This window comes from Lutjanus erythropterus, chromosome 3 (assembly GCF_056507025.1).
Source record: "Lutjanus erythropterus isolate fLutEry1 chromosome 3, fLutEry1.hap2, whole genome shotgun sequence".
Taxonomy (NCBI): domain Eukaryota; kingdom Metazoa; phylum Chordata; class Actinopteri; order Lutjaniformes; family Lutjanidae; genus Lutjanus; species Lutjanus erythropterus.
The window spans coordinates 20,243,202-20,264,618 of NC_139319.1; the positions used below are offsets into that span (position 1 = coordinate 20,243,202).

At 36.8% G+C, this 21,417-nt stretch overlaps 1 protein-coding gene across 1 annotated transcript; it reads right to left on the bottom strand.

Annotated features, from left to right (window-relative positions):
- Positions 1 to 7,880: 7,880 nt before the first annotated feature.
- On the bottom strand, positions 7,881 to 19,983 carry mettl14 (methyltransferase 14, N6-adenosine-methyltransferase non-catalytic subunit). Its single transcript, XM_084715320.1, has 11 exons — positions 19,636 to 19,983; positions 19,036 to 19,124; positions 16,707 to 16,794; positions 15,293 to 15,370; positions 13,884 to 13,971; positions 13,706 to 13,796; positions 13,150 to 13,291; positions 11,596 to 11,688; positions 9,185 to 9,301; positions 8,499 to 8,709; positions 7,881 to 8,374 (listed from the first exon to the last, which is right to left on the bottom strand). Exons 1-11 carry the CDS (start codon positions 19,699 to 19,701, stop codon positions 8,067 to 8,069), a joined length of 1,371 nt encoding a protein of 456 aa, XP_084571446.1. The 5' UTR covers positions 19,702 to 19,983; the 3' UTR covers positions 7,881 to 8,066.
- Positions 19,984 to 21,417: the final 1,434 nt, after the last annotated feature.

Consider the following 21,417-nt stretch of genomic DNA (forward strand, 5'->3'; position numbering starts at 1 on the left):
TGATGTTTGAACTGTATTCTTGTTTTTTGAGTTTGACATATCTGTGTAAATGTGCAAGAACTCATATAAGGACCGCTTATGTTTAAAGTAGAACAGATCAGGAGACATTAGTGACAGTTCATATTCAACTGCCATAACTATGGTCACCGCAGCATTCAGACTGTTGCCGACTCATGAGATATTATTAGATATCATTTGCGTTACTGCAATGAAAGTAATTTACTGCATTTGTCTTTCCCTTTGTTTCTGGTGGATGAGATGACGTAGAGGCAAGTGGTTCTTGATGGACGAATTGGCCTGATCCAGCTTGGGACACTGTAGCACCAGTTCCTTCTAAAGTTTCTGTCCTCTCTTTGTCAAAGACACACTACGGACCAGATCACAAGCAATTTATCTCACTTGTGCTTTGAAATAGTAAACAGACTCTCTTTGTGTCTTTGTGCCACCACAGAGAAGGACCTGTGGGTGCAATATAAGTGATTTAAAGACTTTTATTCACAAGGACTGCTGTATAACAGAGGCTAACTACGACCCTGTTTCTTCTGGAAAAACAAAATGTGACGTTAGCATGGGGACTTCCAAGCATACTGAAAACATGTGGGATGTGACGGTCCTACTGTGAAGGTGGTGATGTACTTTACATTCCACTGACAGTGAGCGGGTTTGACTGCATTGTCTATGATGTACCAGCCAGTGGCAATTAATCACTACCTTCTTATTTTTCTTTTAATGAAAGAGCCATTGTAGTAGTATGCAGACTGGGTGCATGAGAAAAAAAATCAATAAATGATCACAACAGAACAGTACATGGAGCTTAATAGATATGACGGGCAAAGAGAAAAGAGTCTAATAACAGCAATGTCCAATTAGATATTATTGATAATTCAAAAGATATTCTAATAATGGTTTAAGTAAAACTTCCTATTGCTGCTATTTGCTATTTATTCAATTAATCCCTCCTATTTGATTAACTGAGTTTGTCCTGAAATAAAGAATATTAATATTTATATAAAATACTGATTTTACCCCAACATAATACTTGTAATAATATAGTTCATAATAATGCAATATACATAATACAGTAATATACACACTAAAGAAGTAGGCAAAAAATGAAGTGCAGCATCCTTATTTTGTTTCTATAAAAACTCTTATATAAATACATACTTCTGTTCCCAGACAATAGAGAGTATGCTATACAAATATACAAGTCAAATACATTTGACAAAAGACACATACAAAATATCTTCTTAAATTACTGGTTAGATGTGTGTTCAGATTTGTGAATGTCACACATCTTTTATGATGCATATACTGGTTAAGTGGAGCTCACAGGATTTTATAATCTGTACAACATATAAGACCTTAAAAAATAAAAAAAAAATGAACAGGAAAAATTCTAGAAAAAGCATTAAAGGATAAACCTCTGCCTGGATGAGCAGACATGGAATATATACAGAATTTACAGAACTAGAAAAATCACAATAAGGAGAAACTGAAAGACAATATTAAGTGAATATTGTATTGTGCAGAAATGTTTAAGTTTAAGTGTTTTAAGTGTTTGGGGGTACGGGTCATCTTTGCCACAGAGGAAGAGAGACTACATATACATAAAAGAGGAAGATCTCAACTACAGAGAGGGAGGAGACAGATGGTTAACTGCAGTTACGAGCAATGACAAAGCACACACTGGCTGAACACCTGGAATGGGTCTAAATGAAGCACAGACAGACATCATGAAACGAATCAACACACAATTCTGCAAATATGATAAGAGAGAAAAGAAAAGGCGACAAACATCAAAGGTTATTCGTAACAGAGGAGTCTGAAAGAGAGTGAGGGAGAGGTAATTTAATGAATGAATGAAATAATCAAATAATTAAAGAAAGAACATGAGGATTTAGAGAGAGGTCAGTTGTCATGACAATATAAATATATTTAACTAAAGTAGAAAAAACAAATGTTCTAATTTTCTAATGACGGTCCTGGAAACACCGTGCCACGTGATGTTCTCAGTATCACATCAGAACATCTCAAAGGAAATAGAAAAAGGCGCCTGTTCACGCCTCCTGTTCTATACGTCTGTACGGCAGTGACACACCAGCTCATAGTTTGGCAGGTGTGTCACAGCCATCGAGACGTATAGTTTAGCAGCTTAAAAAAGTGAAGGAATGTAAAACTGACACTAAATCAGGTTTTCCAACATTCTGGAGAGACAAGAGAAGTTTCACGGTTTCTGGGGACCTTTTGGCATGCCAACTGCAATTACACAATTCTTTTTCCTTTTGTAAACTCAGACATTATGCACACCAAAATATAGCCCATCTGTCATATCATGAGGAACTGATATACACTGAATGAGCTACTTTGATCATGACTTTTGTTTGGCTAGACTGAAAAAGAAAGTACTTCTCTGTCCTGTGGAGCTGCTGACATTCCAACTGCATGAGCAAAGTTTATACTCACTGTCATGTCATACATAAACATTAGACGGCAATTCTTATTAGAAGTGTTTGTGGTGTGAAGCAGTCACAAACAATGCAGTGGAGTTCTATCAATAAACTATTGTGCCACTAACTTTTTGTCATGTTTCATCATTTAAAAGTTGCAAGTAGTAGAACTTATAGTAGGACGGGATACTCGACTTGCTTTGCCCAGGGCCACTTTTGACAAATGACAGGAGGCCAGGGGTCAGTTAAAACATTAATAATAATGTTATTTATCAGATAAATATAAACATTAAAAGGCCCATGACTCATCTGGGTAAATTTCTGGGTATATCATATAATTGAATGTCTGCATTCAATTAGAGCATCTGCATTCTCATTTCTGCATAAGTTTTGCTCCTCTTTAGCTAATAGCTGACTGACAGATCTTGCTGCACTTTGCACAACCTGAAAAGCCATCAGACAAAGATCAGCCTTCTCTTCTAACAGCCTCATTCATGCCGGTCCTGGGAAAACCAGTGTGATCCAGTTTATTTTCACTTAATATTGAGCATCACTGTACTCAAGCATGGAAATCATAGCATGTATTACAGAAATTGTTTGATTTCAATAACCAGCAATGACTGACAGGCATTTTAAAATCACGGATCTTTGCTGATATGCTGTAATTTCCTCAAGCCAACAGCGCTTCATATCAGGGCTCATAAATCAAAATGTACTTTCACTTACTCACTATATGAAACTAGCATATGGGTTTCACTCCTTTGTCTCAGTCAGCCTGTTCTAAAACTCACTTATATCTGACAGATTGTGTATTGTTTGAGTTACTAGGCATGGATCTGTGTCTTCTGTCCCTTGACTTTTCCTTTGTGGCTATGTTCGAGTTTACAAGCCTCTCGGGTGTGGTCTGCAGTACACCTGTGTTAAATTACGTAATTGCTTTCAGTGTTACATATAGAAAGGACATTCTGTTAAAACACTTAATGCTCCTGACAAAGACCTACAGTCGACATATGTTAGCAATGACATTTTAGTAAAAGGTGAAACTCAACAGACAGGTATTGCCTGCTGTGATGGTGTGCCGTCTTAATACTTCTAATCCAATTTTCTATTGTCTGTCAGCTCTGCTGTCTTCTTCTTCTCAGATGTGAAAGGCACCTTTGCTCAGACAGCAATATACACATATATATGGCAATACTGTATGTATAGTAAAAGTACTGCGTGAATGTATACATGGCAGGTTATGTAACCTACAATAAGTATAAACATGAAAACAAAAATATTTTAATAGGTGTTGTTCAGGGGCATGTAGGCCTTTAAGTGAAAAATGTCAAACAATAGAGGCTGGTACAAATTCTTTTTACTAATAAAATTATCATTTATATTAAAAACAAGGCCAGTATCACTGCTACATTCTGTTAATACTGATAGGTATCTATTAAAAAATAATCAGATAGGACGATGAAACAGGACGACAAATGTATAAATGGACAAATCTAAATTTTGGTATTGAAAGAGATTCAGTGGAGGGGTGTGCTTCAGAGAAGTCAGAGACAGGATCACATCGATGTCAAATTTCGTCAAAATTAGTGGTGAGACAGTGATGTCTTCCCTCCAACTATCCTGCAAACTGTGAAGACTAAATATATAGTTATAACTAATTATAAGCTCCTACGTCAAGAAACATAGTATATGAAGAATGTGATTTTTTTTTTATAGTGGGATTCAGTTGGGATTCAGTTCCTTTATTATTGTTTTTTATTATTTATTCATTGTTATTGGGCTATGGTTTTGTTTTGGCATCTATTCAGTTATAATTGGGCTTTAAATACAGTAACTGTATTTACTACAGCAATTTAGATGATGTAATTTTTGACAATAAAATGTACCAAAAAATCTATATGCCCATATCGGGGCCCATAAATTAGTGGCTGACCATGGGAAAAATAGATATATAATTAATTATTCTGATAATTTATTATTATATATTCTGATAGACAATAAATATCCGCTATAAAAATATCCAATTTGACAGATGATGTCAATGCATTTAATTTGAATTCTTCTGCAAAATGCTCTATAAAAGCCAAAGTATTCTGTGAAGTTTTTTGATGTGCTTTTCCAGAAAAAAATAAATGAACTATGCAGAGTCAGAAGTGTTCTTTGTTGTCGTTGTAATGGAAATGTCTGTTAGAATAATAAATCAGGTTATATTGACTTCTTTTTAAAATACAAAAATATGAAGTTGTTGGTTATTTTATCAGTATCAGCCAAACAAGTAAAAAAAAAAAAAACATCCATATTGTGCATCCTTACTAAAATACCATACATGAAAGTAGAATCTTTGTGCTTATTAGAGTTAAATATGGACAGTGTGTACAGTCTGAGCTGATAGATGGGAGCCATTACCTTCAACTAGTCACATCAAACATTAGAACAACACAGATTGAAAGATTAGGTAGCGGTCGTTGTATAATTAATCAAACAAAACAGTCACATGAATTACTCATACACACATTACAAATGACAGCTTGCTGCTTGTCAGACGAGATGACAGTCATTGGTGCTTGAACTCTGGTTAACTCCCACGGTCACAAAGCCTTTAAAACCCTTTGGTATAAGATTTATTATTTCTGCATCTTTGTTGTGCTTTCATCCTTGCAATCTCTGAACACACCTTTGCAAAGTTGATTAACAGTGAACTGCTGTACTGTGTACTACTGTATCAGTGTTTTAATGTGACATTACCTCAACACTCTTTGCTCATTAATATATATTTACATCTTCCCTCAAATGTTCACTTTGTCCAAAAAAAAAACCTCCTTCTGTGTTTACAGGAAGAATTTTTTGGCCACATGCCAGCAGAGTAATCAGGATGTAAACAATGTTTTCACCTGGTATGCCATTTGAAAAGAACTTTGACTGACCCTTATTAATCGGTTGACAGCTCATCCAAGCTTTAATTGCTCAACAAATTGTTGTTTGTTCGTGTTTGTAATGCAGAATTAATCCCTTTCTAACTTTTACAGTGAAATACTTTCTTAAACTCTAAGTAACAAATGACAAGTGAGTCATAAGAAATAATAGAGCTCCTAATCTACTGTCACAGTAGATATGACAGTATGAGTACGCTGTCCAAATTGTTAACACAGATTCTGTTCATGTCATGTAAAGACATTAACTCTGAAACCAACTGTCTGGTTTTAATTTTAATGATTATTTACTATTTAAGAATAAAACCAATTAAGCCATAAAATGTCTAAACAAATTTTAACGCGTTGAACCTACTTTTGCAAGAACGTTTGTCCCAGCAGTGTGACCTGAAAAGCACCTGAAAGCACTTAACCAAATAAATATCAAATAAATTCATGTTAGTCTATTTGTGTTCTTTTATTTCTAGCTATTTATATTTCTAAAAAATACAGATGAAAGTTTAATCTTTCAGCACCCTGTTGTCTTTATTATATTAATAACTCTAATATAGACATGGTGCAAGATATATTGTTATATAGAAATAAAAGTCATAGAAAGTCATACCCACACACATAAATCACTTAAGGGTTTTGGCAACCACATGGGGATTTAGTTATTCGTGTTTGAGCAGGTTGAAGTAAGAGGAGGCAGTGTTGGGAAATGATTTGGGGCCAACCAATTCTCAAACTAATAAATACATGTAAAGGGGTCAGGTGTTTTCCAAACAGGTACAACAGGAACTGACAAGGTAGTGAGAGAGATAAACTGAGCAAATGCTAACACAGTGTTGAGAAGGAAACAAAATAAGGCAAAATAAACCACAAAAAACAAAGAACACTTGTATCACAAGGATACAAGATTGAAAAAAAAGTGTCACATGACATTAGGTGTGTTTGAATGCTGCACAGCTGAGGCCAAGACTTGGGAAGTCATTCGTTTTCTGAGTGTTTAATCAAAGTATTGGACATTCAACATGTTCTAATGATGGCAGTCAGTGAAGTCAGGGATAAACAGTTATTACAAATCATCCTGTGGAGGGCATGAATGTCTGCATCACATTTTAATGGCATCAACACGATATTGAACATAGACGCTAATTATTATTTATTTATCATTTACAACTTCAACTTCGAGAGAAGCTAATTATTTATATTTCAATTATAGCTTCATCTGTGCGATACAGATCTATCAGTACAGTGATCTGTGCAATAATTCAACTATGTAATACTGTATGCCATAATAATTCAGCTCCGCAATACACTGGCATCATTAATGTATGCATTTATTTATACTGTGCATGTTAGCCAACCTGTACTGTTATTTTTAATACTCTTGTATCCTATCACACTTATTGTGTCTCCCATCTTCAGCATTATTGTTGCTGTTTCTGTCTACTACTGTTGTATATATTGTTGTATATACAGTATACAGATATTTCACACATTTCTGATTTTCTGGGTTTTTTTCTATATATTGTTGAATTAATAAATGAAGTATTTCTGATTCTGAACATCCATTAAGTAATTTCATTGAAAAACAGAAAAGGTCAAAGTCAAGGTGGTTCCAAATGAAAAGCCAGTAAACTTCTGTACCAAAATTAATTTTAACATGTTAACTGGACTTCTAACAGGTGAGCACAGATCATGTCGATGTCTACCTAATGTTTTTTAAGGCCATTTTACCTTTTGAAGAGGTTAAGCAACAATGCCAGGCCCACACCCAAAAGGCTACTTCAAAAGAAAACCATAGAAGTTTTTAAGAAAGATGATCAGCATTCCTCGGTGCCCCTCCTCAACTCTGCCTGGTTGTCATTCTCTGTACATGCTTAACAGCACGCAGGAAGAGCATGAACAGAAGAGAACAGCCAATCAGCTTTCACTGAGCTCATGTTCATGTTGTGCACACAACAATTCTTGGCCCACAATGGCAGAAGCTGTTGCACAATTCATGATTTTCAACCACACTTTGGGCTGGGTGACGTAGCTGAATAAGTTATCGCAAGAAAACGTTTCATTTTAGTGGATACTGATAATTATTGATAATTTGTAATTTGTAATCATCTAACCACTTTATTTTGAATTTACCCGCCTTACTTTAAATTTACCCTGGTAATCAAGATATTTTAGGTAACACAATACAACAATTTACAACAACAACAATTTATTGTTATGTATTGAAAACACCAAAGTCTACTTTTTCAGTGACCTGACAACACTTTGGATTTTTTATACATAAAAAAGAACATATGCTGATGTATCAAAATCGCATCTTTTTTATTCACTCGTAGCATCAATAATAGGCTATTTATGAGCCTGGGTGTATCTGTGCTTTCACAGATTCAATTGCAATTTAATGGTTCTGTTGCCCTCACCTAACCACACCTGTAACTTACTGTAATATTAACATTTCTTCCATAACTGTATAGATATTCAAGGAAACACAAATCAATATACAAACACAAAAAGTGGAAAGAATGTTTATTCAGACAATATTCATTCAATTAAGTACAAAATATAAACAAACCAAAAAGATTGATCACACTCACTAACTTCTCAGCGTTTACACACTAGCCATAAGCCTGCCGCATTACAAATAAGCTTGCAGAGGAATTGCTAGCATCAGTCTGGTTGCCATGAGCTCTTTGCTCTAGCGAGGTGGAAAGCCTCGATGTGGCCCACCCCTGCCTCTGAACCCTCCCCTGTCCCCACGGAAATTTGGTCGATTTCTTTCACGGCCTCTGTCTCCACCTCTCCCTGCATTTGGTCCACCACGCCCCCCTCTGGGTGCTCCGCCACCACGGTCTGACTTCAGCTTAGCAGGGGGGGATTTGGGCCGCAGCCTCTCTATTTCCTCAGTGCAGCCGGACAGGTGGGAGTTAGGCAAGGCAAAATGTGAGGCATAGGTCTCTGGGTTAAAGTTACTGTTTGTCAAGGTAGGACCCACGGTCAGCCAGCCTAGAAAGAGAAAGAAAGAACGTAAACAACAATAAGGGTGTTCAGAAACCAAGCAGAATGAAACTAAAAGTAAACAATCAACATGCAGGTTTCACCTAGATTTTCCAGGCAAAGTCCATCTCACCTGGTCTGATGGTTGAGTCGCGTCCAAACAGGTGCAGCCTCCGGCGGCCCAAACAGAAATGCTCAATGATGTGGAAGATCTCCACAGGCTTCTCCACATTTCCCATCTCGGGCTCCTCAGTGATGATCAAGTCAATGTCCACGTTGGCATGGATAAAGTCGCCATCAGTGCTCCTGCGCACTGTTCCTTTGATTCCCATCAGGCAGTGTTCCTGGATTTAATGTGTTGTAGAGGTCAGGATATACAATACAAAAAGGGACAGTTCACCCCAAAATCAAAAATAACATTTTTGAGACTTTTAAGATTTTTCCTCTGGCCTGTGGTGCTGTTTATGTATGTGCATTGTTTTGGTGCAAGTTGCACCAAAGAGAGAAGGCTGACATCTCCAAAACTCAGTAACCCACACTAAAAAAAAAAAATCTAAATGGATAAGCAGCACTATAGGCCACAGGAAAAATATGGATTTTTTTTATTTTGGGGTGAACAGTCCCTTTAAACTGGTTCAAGGTTTAAATATATCATGGGTAGATGAGTCTTGTAAACTTTACACCTATAGATTTTCAAGGAAAGCAAATTTCAAAGTAATTAGATTCTGTAATATTTATAGTAATATAAACATATATTTCATATTACTGCTGAGCCTCTGTGTGTGTGTGTGTGTGCGTGTGTGTGTGTCTATACTGCACCTTGGTCCTCTGGAATACTGCTTTTGGGTCCAGTGCCTTGGTCTTTCCTGGGTTATTCTTGTTAGTCTTGATCCAACAGATATCCTCACACCGCCTAAAGCCCCACTTCCTCAAACACTGAAAAAGATGTAATAAGGACAAGTATTATGATAGATCGGTGATTCCCAAAGTGTGGACCTTGACAAAAAGTTTTAAATTACCATGAACTATTTCCAAAACAATAATGTCAGAGATTGTGTTTTTTTCTTTCAGGTGCACCAAATTTTTGAGTAATCTCAACATCATGTTTTGGCTTTTGTTCCAGTTTGGCTGGTTGCTTGCTCTTTGTTTGTAGCAGCTGAATGCTATTTTAGATAAAAACATTAGTGAGGCCATTGTAGGCTGACGTCTGAAGGGTGGCTGGTATCACATCTTACTGTACAGGTCATCACGGGTCCATCTCACACTTTAGGACCCGACACTCAATCCAGAACACAAATGAGTTTATATCCACATTTTATCAATCAGTCAATTTGATCCATGTCGGTTCCTGTTCCATTTCCGCAGGTCCCAGGTCTGCTTAACATTATGTGTAATGCCCAAATGGATCTGAGAAAACCTGGCCATGATCACACAGCTCTGATCATGATGGAAGTGCTGTGTGTGCGTGTGTGTGTGTGTGTGTGTGTGTGTGTGTGTGTGTGTGTGTGTACCTATTGTAAATTGCAATATTCAGCACTGCAAGCAAACTCCAAATTGCATCTGTGGCCACAATGTGGTACCAAAAGACCTGTGCTATCGAGTGCCCCAGAAGTCAGACTCATTGAGAGTACAGATGATAGAAAATAAGCAACATTAATGTTAGCAGCTGACAACGAACGAGCAACTGTTGTAGTTCAATAGGGCAAACTGTCAAAGCTATCTTTATTATGCTAGCTGCAATAAAACTGCATAGCTTAATTCTAAATGAGTTGCCATCAGTCACCGTAACAAGTAGACTTAATGTATGAATTGGCAAGGAGGATGGATCAACTACTAACGTTACATTAGGTAAGACAAACTTTGGTTATTACAACTTGAAAATTGACATTAACTTGTTGATAACAATCAGCTGTGAAGTTGGTCCTAGTTGTACTGACATTTGTCAGTTCTGCAAGGATCAAGTTCCAAGTTTTCAAATAACAGACAAGTCTGCGGCAAGTCTGGGTCCAGAATTTCTTAGCTCTGCGTGAGTCTGGGTCCCAGGTTTCAAAAATTAGATGGGTTTGATTCAGTTCCTGTCCAGTTGCAGGTCTTTTCAGGTTCAGGCACAAATGTTTGGACCCGTAAAAAACGCTCTTCCAACTGAGCTACCGGGCCAATGAATTTTTCACAGTTCTAAGGATGTGTATTGCATAATAATTACACATTCTGAGTAACAGAAATTGCGTCAGGGTGGAGGGGGTGTAAGGCTAGTAGAAAATATGAGGAGGAAAAGTGTGTATTTGTTCATTAATTTAGTCAGTAATGCAGGCATCATTTTCACATCAAACATCATACCCAGGGAAAGATTCTGATGCAGTTTTCACAGAAGCAGGTGAGCTGCGTGTGGAGGAGGATCGTTGTTAATGACAGAGTCGATTGAGATGATTGCCATTAATGTGGTAGTGAAAGTTTTTACATAACAATGGTATGGTAGAGCTACAAAGATGCCTCTGTGTGCGTTTTTTTGCATAGAATATGAATGATTGTCATACAGGCTGCAGGAGCAGAGTGAACATGTAAGGGAGGAGTAGAGTGCAGTAGAATGAGTGGACATTGTCCACTAGACCCTGTTAATCCATCACACGTGGCATTGTTCTCTTGACGGTTAAAAAAAATAAAAAGGCTAAACAAGAAGCCAAATATACTTCGCCTGCTGTTAATTTACTCAGGCATCCTGCTCAGGTAAAGGCTGGGAAACACTGGTTATTGAGCACGCTAGAAACATACTGTCTCTGGTAAGGGCTACCATAAAAACTATTTTTAACACAGACAGCCTGACTGTGACTCAGTGTTATTGACAATCTCAAAGAGGACACACGTCACACCAACATCAGATAAGGAAATAACAAAGAAAATTCTCTTTGTTTGACAGCTTGCTGGGCATGAACCAGGTTGTTCCAGTAGAAGAGCTTAAGCCCTGAAGAGCACGGTATGCATAGACGCATTTCAGATGTATTCAAAGCTGCTTTTCAGAAATGGTTGCCCAACTCTGTTACACACTGGATCAGTGAGTTGCTGAATGACTCAAAAAATCTAGTGTTGTCTAACAGATAGTAAAGGAATACATGCCTTATGTTGCAATATCTTATGAGATCAGAATATGTGATACACTTTGGAGTGAGTTAGTTTGCACATAGCTTAATGTGTGTTTTTGAATGAATGTGTGAATAAATGAGGGATCATGGTACCATTCTTCCCAGGTCCAGGCCTTCACCAGAGCCACACCAGAGAAAGACAAAGGAACGCAGAGCTGATATCTCCTCAATTTCCAGTTTCATGATCTACAACAGCAGACAGCAGAAAAGGAAGAGAGGAGTGAGTGAATATACCCATGCAGGGAGAATATACCAAACATAAACAATTTTAACTCTTCCTTTCTCTTTGGCACAGTCATGAGGGAAAAGGCCAGCTGATCTAGCCATCTCAAACAGGTCCTCACATCTGCACATTCTAGTTCCTTGTTGCCCCCTACAGGGAGAGGGTCAGCAGAGCTCACCAATATATTCTATAACTCTCTATAGCAGTGTTTCCCAATCCTCAAGGCACACTGTCTTGTATGTTTTAGATGTTTCCCTGCTCCAACACACCAGATTCAAATGAACAGGTTGTTATCAGGCTTCTGCAGAGGCTTGATGATGAGCTGATCATTTGAATCGGGTGTGCTGGAGCAGGGAAACATCTAAAACATGCAGGGCAGTGTGCCCTGAGGACCAGGGTTGGGAAACACTGCTCTATAGGATAGAGACAATCCTATCCAGAATCCTAATAGAATCTTATCTTTCTATATCGTATTTATCCTTGCCTATCTATAGGATCTTCTCCCCTGTTTCTCCAGGCCAACAGTAGTGCATGCAGATGCTGCAGCTAGTAGCTCCTTCAAACGTCACTGCATGTTTGTTTTAATGTGCCTTTTGTTCTCTGCTGAAACACGTATCACCTATGACAGAAATACACTGATAGTCATTGGAAAAGGCACTGACTAATATCTGTTCACAGGGAAATAGATTGAGACTCAAACTGGCCAAGCAATGGAAAATCAGAGATGGATGTTGAAGATGCTGAACTTGTAACGTGAAGATGTCCACCATACTATCATCACAACCTTGTTGCTGCAGTTTACATCGCCCCCAATTCAAATTCAAAAAACGCACTACAGAATGATTTTCAAGAAATCTAAAAAACTTTTTTGGTTTCTATGATTATTTCCTGGATCTACACAAGGAAACTTACTAAGAAGGAAGGGACATTACATTACTGTAGAACATTCTATCCTCTGCTTGGTGCCAGATTTTGGAACCAGTTTTACAAAAGCCTATGGGAGAAGCACACTAAAACCTATCATATCTACACTGTACGACCTTTGATGAAGAAATGCCTCTAAAAATGGCAAAAATGAGGGAACAAGCGTCAGAGAATAACACACTGAATGCTTTTTACAAATGTGCACATTTGTTTTTTTTTTTGCTGTTTATCTCTAAAAAGCATAATTGAGAATGCATCTCCTATAAGCTTCAATAGAGCTGACACTTAAGTCTGCAGCATGGACTGTTCCATAGTGATATAATGAACCTCCTGTCTTTTTTGTTTTCTTAGATGTATTTGTATACATGTATATAAATAACTGCATATATCATTTCATTTGATTTCACTTTATATTTGATCCTATTTTATTCTGAATTAAATTAACTGTATATATGTTTTATACTGGTTGTAGCACAAAACAGACAAACATGCATACATACATCGTCCCAGGTCCAGAAACGTTCAGTGTGGCTGATGCCTGATTCTCTGTAGTATTCCTCTAAGGGAGGCTCTAGCAGAATTACATCAAACTTGCACTTCAAATCCTGCAGGTCAAAGTGCTCTGGGTCAGCCTGGAGGTACCTAAACACACACAGACAAACACGCCTTAAATACAGCCGATGCTTTTCAAAACACTTAATAGCAACTTGAAGTGGCTAGTGACTTCTTAATTCAAGTTATTCTTTCAAGTCTTACTCAACAATCAGTTTACTCTAACATTATTAAATTAATTGTCAACTATTTTGATAATTGGTTTGACTACATTTTTATTAAAAAAGTCAAAGTTTTTTTATTCCAGTTTCTTAAATGTCATTCATTAAAAGCAAGACATTTAAGGACGGCATATAAACACTAATCCTCATTAATGACCATCTTCTGAAATTTTATAGACCAATCAGCTAATTGATTGATTGAGGAAATTATCCACAAATTAACTGACAATGAAAATAAGTTATTGCCACTCTACTCTAGCATTAACATCATCATTTAACATACATGGGCGGGGTGTTGGTGGTGGAGATGAGTTCGTCCTTCAGTCTGATCAGCTCTCGAAGTTTAGGGTATTCCTCAAATCTGTCAGCCAAGCCTGAACCACAGAAGACAGCCGTGTCATAACCAGGCATGCATGTACATGTACTTAAAAACAAACACACACCAACAAGCACAAACTTACCAACATCTCGAATGAAGTTTTGTGGCCTGTGCCCTGTGTCGACAAAATGTTGGCAGTAGTCATTGTGAGGGTTCAAACTCTGGGTCCCCTGAGTGAAATAAGATAAATAGGAAGAATAGGAAAAAGAGTAATCAGAAAAATATATCTGCATAAACAGAGACAACATAAAGCACATATGAATATCTAATTGTCTAATAAGCATTTTAATACACATATGAAACACAGACTGCAAGTTCTAATACAATTTCTGCAATATCATTCTAAATGAAGACGTCATGACTCATATCAACAATGAAAACCCCACTACTTGAATAAATGACAATGTGAGTTCAACAAAAGTAGATCATGAGTATTCCTATCAGATGTTATGATATGACCCACTTTTGTCATCATCATTGAAACTGGTTCTAACCTTTAATTTACAGGCTGCGAAACCTAATGCAGTCTAAAGTTACAAGCTGATACCGGGTGTATCATGTGACCATGTTACCAGCATTTCATTAGCTTCGCTCAAGCTTAGACAGATGGCATAGATCCAACCTGCCAAATAAAACTTGTCCTTCCAGCTTTGGATCACGAGTTCAAAAGAACACTTGTTCACCTGATTTCTCCACAGTTTAACAAATGAATGGCTGATGAGGACTTCATGAGTGCCTTACAATGACACAGCACAATCTTTATCTGACTGCTCTGTCTTTTAAATCAGTCTTTTTTTTTTTAGTTTGGAGGTGTAGGTAAATCTAGAACAAAAATCTACCTTTACTTTTAAAACTGTACAGTACTAGAACTATAAATAAAAGACCAACCAACCATTTTCACATTAGAGTGCAACAATTAATCAATTTGATGTCAACTATTAAATTAATCTTTTTATATAATAAATGAATCAGTTTGAGTCTTTTTTCAGAAAAAAAGCTTACAATTTTCTTATTTCAGCTTCTTCAATGTGAATGTTTTCATCAAATAATCAGTAGATTAACTGACAATGAAAACCACTATTACAACAGCCCTACTTCAAAAACACAAAGTTTTCACTTTAAAACAAGACTGCACATGTCTGCACAAAAAATATCTCTTGTACAATTATTAACCAGCTAAACATTTTGTAATAAACAGCAGCTTGCTCCAGTTAGTTCCTGATCCAAAACTGGTTTGAATGTTGAGTTGTCAGGTTGTGTTACTCAATCTCAACACACGAGATTTACCAGGCTCTTCTTCCTTCTACTGTCATAACCAGTATTACCACTAACATGGTAGATTGCTCAAATTAACATTGAAAATGTTTGTAATCTGCCTAATTTGCTTTCTAATTAGTGCAACACTCAAACATAAACACTGCCTGGTAGACTACAAAAAGATAATTGTGTGTAAAAGTGTGTGTAAAAGAAATTAGCAGCAGGTTTTCCAACCTTAAGGAAAGTACTTGAGTCCTTGTACACCTCCTCATATGGGTTGCTTTCATCCGGCTGTTGTACCTCCACCTCCTCCTAAAACACACACACACAACAGACACGAGTTAATTTTTTTTGAATGAACAGAACATTTATATGCTGTGAGGACTGTGTGGTTGGTAGATGAATAAAACTGAGAAGAATTTAATCATAGCATGATTTATAAAACATGAGTGAAATCACAATTATGATAAAGTTAGGACCCACTCACAAATAAATAAACAGAGACGTTGTAATAAGAAATAAAACACAGAAAGCATATGTAAGGGCATACAGATATTGTCAAGATTTTCATTTTCAAATCAGACAACAACACAACAATTAATCAGGTGACAGATTATTAAATTAATTGCCAACTATTCAGATGACCAATTAGTCAGTTTCAGTTAGTTTTTCTGACAAAAAAGTCAAAATTCTCTGATTCCAGTGTCTTAAATGTAAACATTTTCTGGTTTCTTTACCCCTATCTGACAGTATTATCTTATCATCTGGGTTGTGGGCAAAACAAGATATTTGAGGACATCATCTTGGGCTTTGGGAAACACTGATCAACACTTTTTCACCTTTTTCTTACATTTTATAGACCAAATAACTAATTGATTCATTGAGAAAATAGTCGAGTGACTAAGTGACAATGAAATAATAATAATAATAATAGTCCTAAATTGCAGCCCTTAAACAAAGATTAGGTTTTTCTACCTACATGCCATATGTACCCCAAAAATCATTCATAATGAAATATTTCATTTGATAAATACATCCTACACCCTAAAATGCATCAAGAGTATGTTAATTAATGTTGATGTCTTGCAGAGCACAAACTGACAATGGCATCTGAACATTTTAACCAAATGATTAAATGTCTCTAACACATTCACATCCTTAGTTTGTCCAACCTGTTCCTCAGTTATTTGAGTTGTATAAAGCCATTAAAACAGCCAAGACTATTCTCAAAAAAGCCAACTAACAGCCTGAGATCCTCAGGCAGGGGCCCTTGTACAGGAAGGGGCCCGCCCACTGCAGAGCAAAAGCCCAGGAGGGACCACACCTTTCCAGTGCCCTGAAGAACAACCTACCTGAGATGATGCAGCCTACGTCATCTTTTACAATACACCCTCATACATACTTGCTCAACAGCTGATCTTAGTTGTCTGCTCTCGCATTCTATCACTTTCATGCTCTTTCTTTTTATTTGATTTTGTTGACTCCTTCTCATGTTGATTTTGGGTTCATGCTGCAAATCGTTGTGACAATTGTTTGGAAATGTGACATATAAGGAAGGTTTGGTATCAGTACCATTACATACAATAGGGTGGAGGCTACTTTTATCCTTGTAGATTCATAATGCTCACCAACAAATGATGACACTCACCTTTTGTTCTTCCACATCTTCCTCTGTGTCCTCTCCCTCTGTAGGTGCCTTCCTCTTGGAAGGTGCGACTAAACTATCAAATGATGACCTACAAAAGAGATCAGAAACACATTGACTTGCTGTCTCACTAAAGCACAAAAACAACATATGGACACTGACAATGACAAGACAAAACTGGCAGGCAAGATGGAGAAGTGTTTACAAAAATATGTTAGAGGATAAAGGAGATGTGTTGAATGCACAAAAGTGAGAGAATTAAAACTGTGGTTAAGATCTGCTTAGGTTTCGGGACAAAAAACACTTGGTTAAGGCTGCAACAATTAATCTAACCATTATGTTTTTCAATTAATCTATCAATTAATTAACAATTAACAGTTAATCTAGCATTTTTTTTAATTATTCAATTATATAAGAATTAATTTACCTCAAATACATGTCAATAACTAATTTCATTAATATTTCAATATTTTATGCAATCATAGTCCTGAAAAACAGTCATATTAGAATAATGATAATAGTGGCATATTTTAAAATTAGTTTAATTTCCACTCTGTCAAATAGACTCCATATCAGATGCCTAATCAGAAAAATACTGGATCTTAAATGCATATTAATCTAATAATTAATCACTGTAAACCCTTCACTGAACTGGACAATCGGTATTTTGACTTAAAACTTAAACTGGTTATGACATGGAGTTATTTCATCACTGCAGTCATATGCAGTTAAGAAGATCACTGGCAGCGTATTTTTTGCATTTTGGTGAAAGGAAAATAATTGAAATGAATTAGGCAGTCCGTAATGTAATGTTTTAACCATTTCTGATGCATTCAGGGCTAATAAAGTGAAGAGAATTATAAAATGGCCAAATAATGCCATTAGATGGCGCATGAGGTAAAGTTGAGCGCAGCAGTGCAGACATCACTTTAAACTGGGGGGTTACAAAGAAACACCTAGAAAATCTATCTTATGTGCCTGTGACTGATGCCAATTTCAGTGGGGCATCTTGAAGGACGTCTCAATTCTTAAAATACATTTTGAGGTTGTATTGTGTAGCCCCAAGCTGCTGTTCTAACCGCATTCCTTAATGATACATAATGACTGTAATATTACATCTGTTAATGAATGTGGGCCACACCAAATACAACTGCTATAATTGTGACATGATGTTGACAAATACCAACAGCTGCTCATGTTATTAAAATGTATTATACAATAGTTAGTTAAATTCAATCCAAGTCATCTGACTGTATGAAAGACATTCCATGAGTGTTGATATAGTGTCAACACTCATATGTGTCACTCCACTTTACAGGTGCGCTAATAACCCATTAATGTTACACTGACCAACAGACAGAGACCACAGAGACAGAAGACAGGAGGCATCTTGTACATGATTTGGGGCTTATCACTGTGGGCTCACTGTCACACACTTTTTAATCTGACAAAGTACATAGAGTTGGATACAAGCACAGAGGTTTAAACAGCCTTTGATCTGTTAATCAGGGAAAATACCTGCACTTATGTGCATATGTGTTACCACTGATTATCTTTGGCACTCAGTCTGCAGCTTTGTGACTATGACCAAGTCAAAGCTGTGCTGATATTAGTACAACATCACTCCCTATCATGTGATATTGCTTTATCATTTGTTTATACATTTTATGCAGTATCAAAAACAACATTCTCTTGCATTCAGCACTAATTTGCTGTCAAGTTAAAGTTTATTTATATAGCTCAACATCATGAATCACAACTTGCCTCAGGAGGCTTTACAATCTGTACAGTGTGCGACACCCCTTGTCCTGTAGACCCTCAAAAGATAAAAGAAAAAAACCCAGAGGAAAAATATGTATGAAATCCCAGGGAGAACCACAGAGGAAGGATCCCCCTGCCAGAATGGACATAGGTGGAATATACGTCCCATGTACAGGACAGAAATCACACTAAATACAGAATTTGAGGACAAAATTTGATACATAAAATGATCAAATATGTATAAAAAATCTGTACCCAGGAGGACATTGATCAACTAATAACTCATTACGTAGCTTCAGCCTGCTAAGATCATCCTAAAAGTATAGGAGCTGTATGCTAGATTTTTAGATTAATTTTCCTTTGTCATTTCTTGCAGAAACTGCTGATAAAACACTCACCCTTTTCAGGCTGTGGGATGAAAATGATCACCTCTTTAGAGTCAAGAAAGCCTCGGAGTGAGTTTCTGAATTTGTATGAAGTGCATGATCCTGCAATCTCTGTTGTTGCTTTCAACTTATGCCATAAATGTCCATTCCGACCTCAAGTTTAAATATATTAGATTATATCTTACCTGCATGTTTCTCTTGTCTCCTCTATCTCTTTTAGTTCATCTTTACTGTTTAAGACAGCTCCGATAGTGTCTGCACTTTCTGCTCCCAACTGTGAGTAGAAAAGAATGAGAAAGTTTATTGTGCAGTCATATATTTTCAAATTCTGGAATAGCTTGCTTTATTATAATGCATACCCTATGTATTTATTATCTTAATCCCATACAGTGTATATGCATTGTCTGTCTCAGTATTTTGTATCGCTATTATGCAACTGTTACTACTGCTTCTCCTTTTACATATACTTTAAACTATTGATTTACATTTGTACCAACTATATCATACACTCAAATAGCTTCGACATGTTGTTATCATTACTTTACATTTACAGTGAAGTTGTCTGTGCAGAGTCCACTCGAGGGCGACCAATAGAAATATCGGCCGACGTTAGGTTAATCAATGGATGTATTTGTGCGACAGAACTCTATCTTTGTGTACCTCGGTCCAAAACGCGTTTTCTCTACGACACAAGCATTGAGCTACTGACAGTAGTCATTAGCTGATTAATAATATTGTTACATTAGCTTCCTGCTAGCATCAACAGTGCCTCTATGTCCACTTGCCTGTTGAGCTAACAGCTGCCGTCTCAGTTTCTGTCGCTCGCGGATCTCCTGCAGTCGACTGTTCATTTCCTCCTATGTAATGTCTGACTTTTAAATACACGCGGTTATTTTGACATCCAAATTGCATGGAAATGTTATTAGCTAGCTATAACACTCGCCAACAGTCGGCTAATGTGCCGCTAAAACAAAATCACAATGGGTGTATTCGTTATTAACACCGGGGCGCTCGGGCCGTCACAGCCTTGCTACAGGGGGAGTTGGCCGTTAAAAACTGTTAAGAGACATGATTGCGACTACTTAGTGGTTGTTGTCTTTATTCATATATATTGAGACAGTTTTGCATCTACAACGCCATGTTGTATTGGATCAATGAGCGAGCGGAGCGGTTTATCGAGCGCTAACTCCGCTTACCTGGGTGAGTTTCGGCGTACGCCGTTTAAAGAGAGAACCAACACTTTTGTGATTGAATGGGCGCTGCTTGATGACATCACAAGCTAGGACACATTTGTTCCTCCAATCAGATAATACCATATTTTAGACACAAGAGGCGCTATGCAGGTGTCTAATTTTGTTTTTAGGGTTTTTTTGTTTTTTTTTCTCTCTCTCTCTCTATCTCTCTCTCTCTCTCTCTCTTCGATTCTTTTTTTTTTCAATTCAATAAGCTTTTTTGGTATGGATATCTAATTAACAATAACACCAAAGTACCAAGGATAATAATAATAATAATAATAATAATAATAATAATAATAATTCCTCCCCCTTTCACTCTCTCTCTCTTTTACACACACACAAAAAAAAAACTCAGACACAGTAAAAAATCATGCCTGTGTGTCACAATGTATCATTCTTTGTGTTATCACACACAAACATCAGGAGAGAGACATGTAGAACAATAATTTTCAGGGGTCCCTGAGTGGATTGAAGGGGGTCCCTCACAAAAGGATAAATAGAATATTTAAAATTTCATCACATTGTTTTGGAAATTGGCACAACAATGAGTCAAACTGAATTGTTTTAATTGAATATTTTATAGTGATCCTAGTTTGATCATCAATTGACTACCATTATCTTCAAACCTGAAAATAAAAAAAATACTGATACACAACTCATTAAGACAAAATCCTCTCAAATTGGAGATCCATGGTCTCATGTGCATCTCTTTTGGGGGTGCTTGACATGAAATATTTTGGCAACCCCGATGTGATGTAGAGCACCACCCATTATTGTTCTGTGTCAAACTGTAACATCAGTTATTTTGATGATGTGGGTCCAAAAAGAAGATTGTGTTCAGACTTTACCTTTTAATAACAGCCAGTAAGAGCTTTGAGAAAGAGAAAGTGAACCCTAGAGCAGTGTTTCCCCATTCTGGGGACCTGCTTTTTTAAAATGACAAACCATTGCAACCCAAATCACAATAGGTCAACACAATAATCTTGGATAAATCTTGAAAAGAGCTAATTTGTGCATATACAAATGTTCCTGACCATTTTTTTTTACTGCTGTTTGAACATATTCTCATAAACATACAGTATATGCATGTTAAATACTTTATAAATAAGAAATGAGTGTATTTAGGCTTAGTAAATTCAGGAAATAAATATAGGACATTTTAGTCTATTTTAAATGCTCTATAAAAGGTGTGCTGCAGATACAAATCTTAAATTTGGCTCTTTTTTTTAGTATTGTATTTATTTGGTGACCCAAGTAACAGCTCTTGTGACCACTTGTGGGTCACATCCCAGTCTCCAGGAATGACCTGCCATAGAGGGCCCTTTTCCAAAG